Consider the following 13,751-nt stretch of genomic DNA (forward strand, 5'->3'; position numbering starts at 1 on the left):
TACCTTAAAGGGCAGAAAGTTTTTTTTGTTCTCACAAAGACAACACTTTCATGTTTGTTATTTATGCAGTATGTGATGCTGCTTTTATGTAACACAAGCTTGGACACGTTTTTGGTTTCTAAATGTGTAAAAGGCACTTAAATGTCTCCATTTGTCATTCTGTCTTGCATAGAGGACGAGATGATATCATGATCCAAAATCAGATCATTAAGAATAAAAATCTTTTGAATTGAAGGGGGAAGCTGCGTCCCTGCAGACAACCCAGTTTTGCTATTTGATCATGATCTTTTGTCAGATCGGACCACATGAAGCAGCCTTTGCTCCATGTGCTTGGTTCACTCCAGAAAAGCTGCCACTAAACTTGTGCTAAACGCTTTGCTAAATATTGCCATTCGCAGAGAATGAAGTGCAGAGGACTTACAAGGTGACGGCAAGGAGACTTGATAATGCTGTAAACAAATGAAGCAGAGTGCAGAGGGAGAAATATATAAGGATCCGTGTGACGAATCGTGTAGACAGGTAACCATTTACCCAGCAGCAGCACAAAGATGTAGCCCCCACCTCCCGGGCTGCCTCACCTCATTACGCCACTTCTTCTCTCTCCCTCGCTTACAAGTCCATTGTCGTGTCTCCTGTCCGCGGGCTGGAGCATTGCATAATACCGCAATTTCAACGTCCCTCGCATAGAACATGAACGCACAACCGTGTGACAGGACAACCGAGCCGTAAACGCTCGTCCTGACCATGACTAATGGACTCATTTCGGAGATGACACACATTTGAACTGTGGGAGACCAAGTGAAGGAGGTTTTTATGAAAATGATGGGGCTATTTTAAGAGAGATGAGTCTCTTTGAAAGATACAGGATTTGCATATTTACAACCCCAAATAATAATTCTTTTTTAAAATATTCGTCAGATGGAAAAACATTGAAAAAAAACTACTCATTTAACAAAGTCTGTCACTTATTCACAGTGTGTATTGTGGCCAAAAGAAAATACAAAATAACCACAGGACCTTGACTGATGGAGCAGAATAATAAGAGTTGATGTCATTGTCCTCCTTCTTAAGCTCTCTTTAATGTAAAACAAAGTGGTGCTAATTTGTAATGAAATATCATTGGAAATGTAGGTCGACAGACAAGATGAGACTGAAATAAACATGTACTAAAATCGAAGATCTTGGAAGCTGTTCATTGATGTAGATTCTGAGTGTCTGCTTCAGTTACTGATGCAGGTTGTGCAACAATGAAACCAACTCGAATCAGGTTCACATGAAAGGTCGAACTTGTCACAGTTCTACATCCACACATAAACCACAACCTGCAATCTTCAATAGATATTCAACATATACTTCAATATGCTTGAACTTGAAGCAACTCATTTTTCATCTGGAATTATTCTAGGAGACACTTTTATTTGCTTGTGGAAATTCTCTCTCAACCGTGACTTAAAGCAGGTTTCATCAGAAGCATTCAGCCCCACTCAGAACATTTTACCTTCCAAAAACGCCTAAACAAAGATGTATCTGCCAATTTCTTTTAGTTCATGGAATCACAGATGTGGATTAAGCCTGAACAATTTTTGCGGTTCAAATCGACGTAGAATGTAATTTTCGAACCGCATTTGATTTGAAAGCAAAAGCACGATGCTGAGGTGATTTGATCATTCACTTGTTCATAGTGTCAAGTATAATGCGTGACCGGCCACATCGTTGCAGTGACGCTTCTGCGTGAAGTGTGATTCAAAGACTGCACTGATGCCATGTTGAGCTTTAGCTTTACTGGATCTACTTTGCTTTCCATCAACTGACTCCCCGCTAGAGTGATGGGTTCCCCAGTCTAGAACCCCAGAGTTTTGGGTGTGAGGACGCCCCTCAACACTGCAACCAGGATTGTGTTTATATTATTCATTTTTCAGGTGCTGCTGTGCTTTGCTCCTTTCTCTGATTTTTTTTTTTTTTTGTTGAAGCAAATGATAATACAGAATTGTACGGAAACTACACTAAATTAAAGGTGTTTCTTTTCATAGTTCAATAGTTAATAAAGATGCTGAATCAAAAATCACAATATTGTCACAATGAATCACATTTCTATTTTTTTCCCCAAAATCGTTCAGCCCTACTGTGGATAATCATAATCTGTGAACAAGATCTGTGGCACATTGAAACAGAACCTGCAAAGACAATAATGAGCCAAACGACCCCCACGCCACCCCACCACTCTGGGTCCCATCTGATGGGGGAGAAAAACAGAGGGAGCAGATTGCTCTGAGAAATAGGGCTGATGGGGCTGCAGCTGAACCCTTCAGGGGAGAAAAGACAAATGCAGTTTGAAGCATCAAAGAAAAGATTTATTGATCTCAACTATAATGGCGAACCAGAAAAATGGACTCAAGAGAGCGTCTTAAAAAATGCTTAGTTACTCATTCTGAAAATGACAGGGATCCGTAAAATGCCTTAAAAATTTAATAATTCACGGATACATCTTTTTGGTATGGCAGTTACACCTCTTTTTCAAACAAGAAATAGTGTGAAAATACTGATAGTTTTTGGTCAAAGAAAATAGCTTATCATCTATACAAAATACAGGAATGGTTCACTTCAAAGCAAAGACTTGCTACTTTACAAGGGTTTACACAAAGCTAAGAGCAGTAACATTTTTAATCTAGTCTTTTTACTAGACTTTCACAGAGTGCCTGAATCTGAAATGGTTATTGGCAGCAATAACCCTGACATAAGTGCTTTCCGGATGCTCTGGGGACAACTGGGTTGAATGTGTTATCTTAAATGTAATTGACATTAGTAGCTATAGACACTTTGAATTTTTGTTTTGAAAGATTATAATATTATTATAATAGAGTATTTTTTGAAGACAGGAACAACAGCTATGTACTGAGGTCCATTTTCAAATGCCCCATAATGGGCAGGTTAAGGCGCCTTTGAAGAGGACCCATCAGCCCACTCGACTTTCACGACATCTGCGTATAAATGTTTCAGATATTGAAGTCCTCCACTCCATGATGCAGCAAGTCCCTCCTCAGGATTATGCTCCGTTTTGAAGTTATTGCTTCATAAATGTCTCCCCTGTTTAATCAAGAGGTTACGAGAGTCATGTTCAATGTGATGTAACATTGTGTTAGTCTCAGGTTTCCTCCCAACCAATCACAGCAGAGTGAACATGGTTGGGAGAACAAGATAACAGCTCCATTTAAGCACATTATCTTATGAAAACACTCCGTATCACAGAGCTCCAAGCAAAAAGGCAATACTTTAAATTTGTTGAACTATAATAACGGACAAAATCATCTTATTTGCTGCTTGAAAATGATGTAGACTTATTGGAACTGAAAGAAGACATGGCTCCACAAACAATTCACAGAACATGCTCGACGTAAAAAGACCAGGATGGATCCATTTTTCATAGAGATGTAGTTGTGGTCATGATTAAAATATAGTGATGGCAAACTCCAACATCTGCTGCTGTGCATCTGCTAAGTAGGCTTAAGTCATCGTGCGACAATTCCACCAGCTCAGAGTGAATTAATGCATCCTAAACGTTAAGAAGTGTTGGGCAGATGCAGAGCAACGCTCAGAGTGCTGGAGAGAGAGAGCTGGTATAGGAGGTGGTGGATAACTGTCATTATGTGTTATGTGCCGTTGCATATCATGGCTGAAATGAGCCACTACTGATACAGAAACAAGTTGCAGTGAAGGTCCACCGACAAAACTAGCTGTAGTGTTTCAGAGAAAATGTCAGCTCTAGATCAGACACTTTTTGTATCTCACTTTTAAGACATGGCTCTCAAAACATACAAAGCAAAACTGTTTTGAGATAATCTTCATTCTTCCAAGTATTGTTGTTCTCCTGCCCGTCGATCTCACCATCACCCCTAAATGACTAACTGTAAGCGGCTTTGCGACCCACCAGTTGAGAATAACTGATGTACTGAACGGAAACGCTCCAAAAAATGACAATACAAATGCAAATACAATACAATAGCAAACACTACTTGTGCTTGTGATTTAGATTTTGTCATAAAAGTTGTGTATTTTACTGTCTTTGAAGGTAAACAGGACTTTAAGTAGATGAAAAGGACTTTTCTGCAACTTAAGGTACACTTTTAGAGGAAGGCACATGTTTTTCAGGTGCAGTACTCTGGCTCTTAAAGGGCGACAAACATTGAACCAATTCAGGTACATTTTAAAACTGATGTCTTTTCATACACAAGACATATCTGATATGACTTCTTCATGATTTGTGTAAACAAGCGTGGCGCACCGCTACGGCTTAAACGCATGCTGCCATGAAAATGATCTCTTTCTATAGATTATATTATATGTCATTTATTTGCCCCAGAGTGGGGAAATTTAACGTGTCACAGCAGCAACAGTCAACGACAATAGAGACTCAACAAATATCAGAACGTTCAGAAAGCATCACCATACATAAAAAAACAAAGCTACAAAAAAAAAAACATCTGAAGAAAATTAAGACGAATTGGAAACATCAAAACAAATGGATAACGTCATCAGTCATGCAGACCTGAAGACAGGAGAAATCAGCCCACCATTTTCACCAGATCTGTCCATAATAATGTTTTCTGGAGAAAATCCTTTATCTCCTTGGACACTAAAGTGGCCCCGAATTTGTTTGGTAAAGAACTGCAACCACCCACAGCTCAAATATTTGTGTCAATACATTTGGACTTCAAGTGATTTGCTGCAGTAAATCTTACTAAAGTACTGAGCTTATATGACATGATGACACGGAGAATCTCTCGATCCAATGATCAGCAGAGCGTTCCAGCCCCACATTCCTGCTTGTTTCAATCTCAGATGAACACCCTGGGGACTGAGGGTCTTTCCAGCCCAGTGCACATGGCCAGGCCTCCCCGTGTTCACAGCTTTGCTGCCATTAAGTCCCAGTTAGAGGACACAGAGGAGGTGGAGAGGAGGGGGAGGATTCAAGACACTTTTAATGCAGCACCAAAAGGAGTTCCCTCTTTCTTTTGGGTTGCCTCACAGCATATGGGTGGCAGAAACCAGAGGAATATAGAGAGATGCACTACCAAGTAGGAGTGGAGAAAATAATCAATTAATCACAAGTTTGTTATGGACGAGCATGGACTGGTTAAAACATTGTGAAAATGTGACTATATTTCCCATGACTTCAAAATGATCATTCAGCATCCATCAAAAGTTGATGATACGTCGCATCATGGCACATGCTCAGTGCATGGAAGGGTGAGGGGTGTAAGTATACACTTTCAAAAACAACTGGAAAATTTTCCCAGTGTGGGGTCAAATCCGAGGATAGGGCTATTCTGCTAAAGCACTGACAAAAAACCTGCTGTCACTGTATATTAAAAGGGCAGTATTTTTTCTTTTCCCCTTCTTCTTCTTCAGTGCACTGGTGTTTCCTAGCATGAATCTGTAGGTAAACTAATGTGGTGAAACGTAGGTGAAAGGTATTGGGCCTAGTTCTAAAATGTAATTATACTTAAAAGGATGGACAATGTTATATTCACATTGCAGCGTATGTTAAGTCCATGTTTTGTCTTGCAAATAAATGACATATAATATAATCTATAGAAAGAGATAATTTTCATGGCAGCATGCGTTTAAGCCGTAGCTGTGCGCCACGCTTGTTTACATATAGCGGAAACCATGAAGAAGTCGTATCGGATATGTCTTGTGTATGAAAAGACATCAGTTTTAAAATGTACCTGAATTGGTTCAATGTTTCTCGCCCTTTAAGAGCCAGAGTACTGCACCTGAAAAACATGTGCCTTCCTCTAAAAGTGTACCTTAAGTTGCAGAAAAGTCCTTTTCGTCGACTTAAAGTCCTGTTTACCTTCAAAGACAGTAAAATACACAACTTTTATGACAAAATCTGAATCACAAGCACAAGTAGCATTTGCTATTGTATTGTATTTGCATTTGTATTGTCATTTTTTGGAGCTTTTTCGTTCAGTACATCAGTTATTCTCAACTGGTGGGTCGCAAAGCCACTTACAGTTAGTCACTTAGGGGTGATGGTGAGATCGACGGGCAGGAGAACAACAACACTTGGAAGAATGAAGATTATCTCAAAACAGATGTTTTGCTTTGCATGTTTTAATAGCCATGTCTTAAAAGTGAGATACAAAAAGTGTCTGATCTAGAGCTGACATTTTCTCTGAAACACTACAGCTAGTTTTGTCCGTGGACCTTCACTGCAACTTGTTTCTGTCTTCTTGCCTCAATAGTGGCTGGACACTCATTTCAGCCATGATATGCAATGGCACATAACACTTAATGACAGTTATCCACCCCCTCCCTGCCAGCTCTCTCTCTCCACCACTGTAGATAACTGTGATCACATTCGATCAGAGCGTCAATGCTTCTGATCGCTGGAATGCATTTGAGCCAAATACGCCACTGGACTATGGACATCAACATCTGTCAATAGCCAACAAGGTAATCATTCATTTTAGATGCAAACAGATTTTCGGGCGCACGCTTATATACCAGCTGGAAAGTGAATCATCGGCTTCCTTTCTTGGCACCCAGGAGGGTTAATACCTTCCCCAGGGGGAGACAGAGGTCTCTGTTTTGATGCTTCAGCGTGTGCAACAAAGGAAACTTGACCCTACCCCCTTCCTGTGTAAGAAGGGCAGATACCCATTGTTAGGTCTGCTGGAGGGGAAAGTAGCCTGCATGGATTTGGTTCACTGGTCTTTGGCCAGAGGGGCAAGATTTCATCTGACCTGCTGAAGGCTCCCACTGTGCTCCCTGGAGCCAGTGACTCAAAGAATTAAATATTAACAAGTACTCAGCATGGTAGTCAGTCACATGCTGGTTGGTATCCTGTTAAAACAGTTACATCATTACAGCGCTGACATCGAGCCAATCAGGTGATGCTAATCGCTGCCTTGAAGGAACCAAGAGACGGATTGAGGTTAACAACCTTTTTGAGCGCTGGAGGGTGCAGCCGTGAGTGATTCTGAGCCAGCGTGGGCCACAGAGGAACAGGAAATACAAGCAAGGAGAGGCTGAGAAGAGGCGAAAAGGTGCATCGATGATGACAAATTACTTAAGACAAAAGTTGGACAGCCTCCGATTTGGCCCCAGTCATTCTCATAACCAACTTCATTCATCTTAATCCCAAAAAATGGGGTGATGGCTGAGGTCCTAGTTCAGCTTACTTGCGAAGTTAACTTTGCCTACATTTTCAGCAACTCCTTTAACATAATGAGCAGCAAGCGATCGTAGCGAACAGAGACGTGCCTTGACATGAGACCCAGCTACTTCCACCAACAGTGGGTGGATTCTAAGTCAACTACATAGGTAGTGGAGAAGAACAGCTTGCCTCTAGTCAGAGGGCAGACATCGGGGGAAACGTCTCGTCAGGTGATTCGGCTGCTGGACATTCCACCGCTTCACAAACAAGCACACGCATACAATCATCAAATTCCAAAGTGAGCCATCTGACTTACTTCATCCTCTGACTGGGGAGTATTATTTTAAGCAGCAGACATTGCTGCACCATAAAACACACACAAAAGCAGCGATATGCTATGATGACTGAGTGAGAAGGGACATGAGTTAAAATGACTGAGCTGCTTTATGGAACTGCCAGAGCATCAAGAGCAGCACAGTGACCACATAAAGCCCATCATTGCTCTCTTCTATCATCCCCATCAAAAGCCTTCTCATTAATGGAACCATTTTTGCCATACATTGGCGCTAGCTACACATACTTGAGAACCATTTATACACATTCCCAGTTGGCAATATAACATGGCGGCAGCAGCAGCAGTCAGTGGTGATTAAAATAAGCTTGACGGCCCACAGAGGACAGCAGATGTAATAAGCCTCCATTGCTCCATGGTGGATATTTGAAATGGAACTGAATGGAAGACTCACCCTGTTAAGTGCATAGATGAATCACCCATGGCAGATAATGATAGAACTGTGAAATCACCTATGCAAGGGCATCATGGGTCCTTTGGTGACACAGAGAAAGCAACAAAGGATGAAAAGAAGTCAAGTGAGAGTGGGTCTCCCCATTTTTTAGTCCAAAATTCTCTCTACTTTTAATGGGGATAGTTTGGGATAGAATGAGAGCAACTGACCGATCTGGATGTCAAGTCAGATCAGATCAGATCGGACTTCACTGCCATCATCATAAAGGGTTTTTACATTTTAGCGACAGAAATATAACACAACATCGCTATTTGTCAAGCTACGTAAAAGATCAACCTACAAATTGTATCTGCAAACTCACACCAACAATGCAAAAGGATCCCAGAGCTGTAAACATCAATGTCCTACGATACTTCACGGAAAAGTTTAGCAAACTGTCATCCATGGTTGGAATACTGGTGCTGAAAACTGACCACAAAACATACAGGCATGTTGAGTGCTGAAAACCTTAGACTTTCGAGTGAACCTTCACTTAAACCGTTTTTGTTAATGGAGATGCAAAACGCCAAGATGCACGTGCATATTTTTTGATAAGGGCTGCCCAACTTCACCTGGATAGCATTAGAATTTCTTTGGCACAGTCAGTGAATTGGACCATCTGGCCATCTTGGGTGGAACAGTGGGAGGCTGGAATGAATCTTCAAGCATCGCTTCATCAGCACAGAGGGTTAGCATCTTCAAAGACCCCCAACTGTATCTGGCGCGCTCTTCCTATGATGGGCATGACTTATCAGGAAACACCTTTGGCTCCTGTGAGCAGTGATTCTGGACACAAAAACGCTGTAATTCCAGATGACGTGGGTTTAAGAAGAGCAACATTCCATTATCATGACCAAACACCTTGTCTGGATGGTGTTAACCAGCATTCAAGTAATGTGAATGCTTGTGAGGTAGCTGGGCTTCTGTGTTCTCCCTCCATTACCATTCCTTCTACAGGGTAGGTGGTGCATCACGACAGTCCCAGTGAATTGTTCACCAGCGCCATAAGCCCAGAACCTCTTTCCCCATACAATCGACTTTGCTGAAACCCCCACCGAGAAACGTCGGACAAATGCACAGTTTCAATATAGAATTTTGAGTTGGACAAGAGCAAACTTATCTGAGGAAAAATGTATTTTTTTCTTGTCTTATTTTCCACATTGCCCTCTTAAGTATTTAACTCCAGCAGCTCATCTTCTCCCAAATGTAGGTAGTTCACTGAATGGTGTACCTACATGAGAGCGAAGTGGAGAAGAGTCAACATCTTATGGTTTGGTTCACCAGTGCTTGCTTACTTATTTTGTACAAGATTGTTGAGAAAATGATTGAATTGCTGCTTCTCTGTAACACAGGAATGTAAACAATCCATTCAAAAACATGAATAATGAAGGATCCAACATGCATGTGTGAATGTGATACAGTGTCTCTCGCGCTGTAGTAACTCAAATAATTCCAGTGAGCTGAAAATATTCCCGGCCTTAAAGGCAGACAGTGTCCCAGTTTTGAGCGTTTCTGGGCTTCTGGTGGGACTCGCCCCCCTCTCCTGCTGCCACTGACCTGCTGGTAGTTCTCCTCCTCGGGCTGGAAGCTGCTGTCCGTGGGCTGGAACCTCAAGTTGATGTGAGGGAAATTGTGGAGCCAATAAGTCCACCAGGGCGCGATGTAATCCACCCGAGCCGAAGACATCACTGCCCCAGAAAAGGAGGAAAAGTTCGGCAGAACGAGCCTGAGCGCACCGCTCAGTCCCAATCAAACAAAGACGCCAATGAGAGAAATAACGGCGAAAACATGCTGCATGTCTGTGGGGGGAGCAGAAACGGCCACGCGTGGGGCTGAGACGCAGAAAATCCCGACGGGTCAGAGAAGTTAAATCCGCGCGGGGTTGTGTTAAAAGGAGGGTAATCGTACGGACCGCATGACTCCGTGAGAACGAGCGGACGGATCCAGCGCCGACTGCCACGGGGGCGCGCGCTTGATAGTACGCACGCGGGAGGAGGAGAACGGGAGCGCGCGGCCGCCCTTCTTCCAGTGACGTTTAGTTGACGCTGCCTTGCACCGCTATAGAAAGTGTACTAGCTGAACCCGCAGCGTGTCCAGAATGATATTTCTTGTTGGTACCAGTAGTTTTCGGCTGGATGCCGATACTATTTTACTGCCGCCATCTAGTGGTAAATCTTGCGAGTACAAGCACGACGCACAGGACTCCGATCCCCAAAATACAACAGCTCATAATAATAATTGGAGTGATCTCCTGCAAACATCTTGGGGTCTAGTTCACAAGTGAGGGAAGGACCGATCACAGCGCCATTTAATCCTCCTTCACAGATGAGGATTCATCGGCCTGTTGTGGTAGAGAAGGCACTGAGCCAAGAAACAAAACCCATGAGATCAGGCACCAGAGCTCAGGCGAGCAGGAGAGGCTCAAAGTAGATCTTGTTCACAGGATCAAATGAAGCTAGTTGAAAGGGATCAGGGATCTTATCATGATGCCAGGTATCAGCAATGTCCAACCTAAGACGGGATGGACAGATGTCCCTAAATAGAGCTGTATTCATCAGACCTTCTAATGACCCAACCGCTCATGAGGCAAAGGCTGGCTGGATGTTAGTAGATTGAGAGACTGCAGTGCAGTAGTGAACTCAGAAGTTCAGTTAAAAGGGAAGGCTGTCGCATGTCTACAGTCAGTCAAAATACTGTATACACATCAGAAAAAGAAGCATGCATGTGTAATTGTATGTTTGTTTTTTGCTTTGGCCTCTCAAATATGAGATGCTCAAGTGGCACCATTGGACTTCCAAACATTTGTGTAAGGCAAACTTCTGCTGAGGTTGTGTATAGTACCATCAACGGTAGGTTGCCACATTTGTGAGAGCAAGTACATCTGATGGGAATAGGTCATACAACAGTACAGTTGAAATTCAATGAAACTTTAAAAGGGATCAGCATCAAGTTTTTTCTCTTACTGACATGTCTCCATAGTTATCACATATTTGCAGCTGTCAAGTCAATTCAGTGACACACTGCTGCCACCATTTGCGGCTAATGTATTAAAATTGAGCGCGTCGCAGCCCAAATGAGTAAAACAAAAAAAAACTTTTAGCGGCCTAATCATGGGCCCCAGTCCTATGGTTAAGAATCACTGCCCTAAATGGTTAGGTATCATTTTGCTCCTCACTATGAGATACAACACCACCAAGTGGACAACTGCAAAATTTACAGAATTACCTTAAAAAAAGGCAAGAACAAGTTTAGTTTTCCAATTTTTATTACAATTAAATGTACATGGCAGCTTTACTTCAGCTCCTTCACAGCCAGACCTACAGAGAGAGAAAAAAAGTAAAAAAACAAAATCTACAAGACAACTGCAACATAATTCAGATGTAATATCAAAACCTCAAAATTCACAGCACAAAAACACTCATGCAGTATTTCTGGGCACAGCACTCAACAGTGTGACCAATTCTTAAGACATGATCGACCAAATGTTTGTTTCTAAAAATATTTTCCAATGTAGACAAGCTTTCGGCAGGCTAATACGTCTCTGGTTGTTAATTATGTGACAAAATAAGTGCAACTCTACATAAAAAAGTGATTTCATGATGCACTTAGTCAAGTTAACATGAAATGAGATGCTTTGTTCTGAAGTGCATCTATGGGAATAAACAGAAATGGAAATTTGGTTGACACAGTAAGGTATTAAAAAAAGGGGAAAAAAAGCACACTAAACATGCCTCCCAAAGAAAAATGTGCATGTTGTCTATTAGTTCAGTAAAAACTTTTGGTCCACTTCTGAAGAGAGCAGTGGCACAGTTTATTATAACAATACTGCAAACGGGCAACACTAGGCTCTTCTTTAATTCCCTTTTGCTTTGGGGGACAGAGTTTCTATACTGACTTCTAAAACGTATCTGACAAATACTGACCAGGGGGCAGTGACTGCTTGAGCTTCTCAGCCTTCTCCTTGTCTGTGATGACCAGAGTGTACAAGTATCTGCTGCAGCGAACCTTGAACTTGACATTGTCCTTGTTCTTCTTGATCTTTACAGCTGCAAACAAGATGAAATGAGATGTCAGATAGTGTTGCATGTTTGCTATTATTTTTTTCAAAACAGTTCGAGTCTCAAACATGTTGACTTACATTTGGCATCCTTCCTCCTGGCCGTCAGCAGGAAATCCTTAATTTCTTCAATTTTGCGTGGCTGCAAATACAAATGTACAATTTAAGTACCCAATAGGGAACGATTGCTCAGCAAATTCACAATTCATGGGTGTTTGTCAGTGGACCGGTGGAACTGAAGTTTCTGCTTTGAATCGAAACACAGCACTTGGTCCATCCTTAATCTTGCAAGCGTGTGAAATGCATCACGGGCACAGAAGCCTGAGATGTTTGGACGTCTTGCGTTACGCTAAACCGCTTTAAAATGACATAACGGTGCTCGCTAACTGACCAATAGGTATTTTCCACAATAAGAAGTGAGAATTCGGGTTGACGTACTATGCTAACGCTAGCAGGTGGCCTCATGCGATCACACCAATATGTCTGTGTGACGGCACTTCAGACCAACTCCAACTAAAATGAAGCGCATTTAATTCACATCTCACAAAGGGTAGAACGAAGGTAAGCTATATAGTCTATGAGCGATGAGTCAGTCTACGTGCCTTTCCATGCTAACGTGCTAACGCTAAACCTAATATACACACACGACTCACCCGCTGATGGCAACTGTGCAATTCGTAAAACAAACGAACAGACACTGGAACATTATAAAACTATTTCAAGAGACGTGCTTACCATGCTGCCGTTTCAGCAGACTGAAGCTGTAGGAAACAACGAAAGACGGAATCAGTAAACGAAATACAACAGCAAAGTAGAGGGTTACACCATAAATGACGACCTAAAATGAAAGTGGTTGATGTCAAACATTGGAATTTAACCTTAACTCTGATGAAAATAGATCGTAAGACGACGATGGATGTAGATTTAAAAACGGGTTTTGTTTATATGGCGACATGCAACATACCCTGCCTGTCGTATTGGAGATGAAAAGGGCGGGACTTCCGGTTTCCGAACACTTTATAACAAACTACAGCGAGCACTTTAGTCCAAATTTACCAAGGAATGCGTGTTTTTTTCCACAATACATTTTATATTTTGGAGAGAATAAATAAATAAATACCAAATTCAAGTACGAGACAACAAACAAGATCATCTCCCTTGATCAACCTTTCGACACACACCTCCATTCTTCATGTCCTAATTGACCATATTTATGACCCTAATGGCTAATTTCCATTTTGTTCGGATACTTGTTGTGCAGTGTCAGTCCTTTACGATTTTTGTTTGTCTCCATTTGACGTCCCACAGAGACCAAATTTGACACGTTAACTCTGAAAGGCGAGTTAACCTCCTCCATCTGTATGTGCGAACAGCGTGTCGCTGTGTTTTTTTCCTATGATGCGTCATTTAAACATTTATTTCTCTCTGTATATTAAATTCATTGACAGACTATTTGTCTGCAGTTTTATTTGCCAGAAAGCGAGTCTTCTCTCATATATATTTTTTATTTCTAATTGTTAATTAATCTAATTGTATACTTGCCCGATAACCTAAAATCATCGCCGATACAATTATTTTAATATTATTCTCACCGTTTTCACTTAAAAAAAAACCCAAAAAAACTTAACAACCTAATTCATTCAAACCATAGTCCCACTCACTGGAAGCTTGCAACCTTGATGTTTAGCTTTGTGACGTCTTTGGTATGTTCTTTTTATTCCATTACCTTTGCTCGTTTGATTTTCAC

General features: G+C 41.6%; 2 protein-coding genes across 3 annotated transcripts in view; both read right to left on the reverse strand.

Moving 5' to 3' along the window:
* Window positions 1–10,002, reverse strand: part of ttyh2 (tweety family member 2) — a 32,940-nt gene extending 22,938 nt beyond the window's left edge. The window contains exon 1 of one of the 2 annotated variants that reach the window (XM_053853728.1): window positions 9,505–10,002. In XM_053853728.1, coding sequence (XP_053709703.1) covers window positions 9,505–9,633 — 129 coding nt within the window. In that variant the 5' untranslated portion in view covers window positions 9,634–10,002. The remainder of the gene's footprint in view (window positions 1–9,504) is intronic. The other variant, XM_053853729.1, reaches the window with a different exon arrangement.
* A 1,192-nt stretch (window positions 10,003–11,194) lies between these two features.
* Window positions 11,195–13,044, reverse strand: rpl38 (ribosomal protein L38). Its single transcript, XM_053847308.1, has 5 exons — window positions 12,969–13,044; window positions 12,740–12,765; window positions 12,086–12,146; window positions 11,871–11,993; window positions 11,195–11,264 (listed from the first exon to the last, which is right to left on the reverse strand). The coding sequence occupies exons 2-5, from the start codon at window positions 12,740–12,742 to the stop codon at window positions 11,239–11,241; spliced, it is 213 nt and encodes a 70-aa protein (XP_053703283.1). The 5' UTR covers window positions 12,743–12,765; window positions 12,969–13,044; the 3' UTR covers window positions 11,195–11,238.
* Between the last annotated feature and the right edge of the window lie 707 nt (window positions 13,045–13,751).

Source organism: Synchiropus splendidus, chromosome 1, assembly GCF_027744825.2.
Source record: "Synchiropus splendidus isolate RoL2022-P1 chromosome 1, RoL_Sspl_1.0, whole genome shotgun sequence".
NCBI classification, from domain to species: Eukaryota; Metazoa; Chordata; class Actinopteri; order Syngnathiformes; family Callionymidae; genus Synchiropus; species Synchiropus splendidus.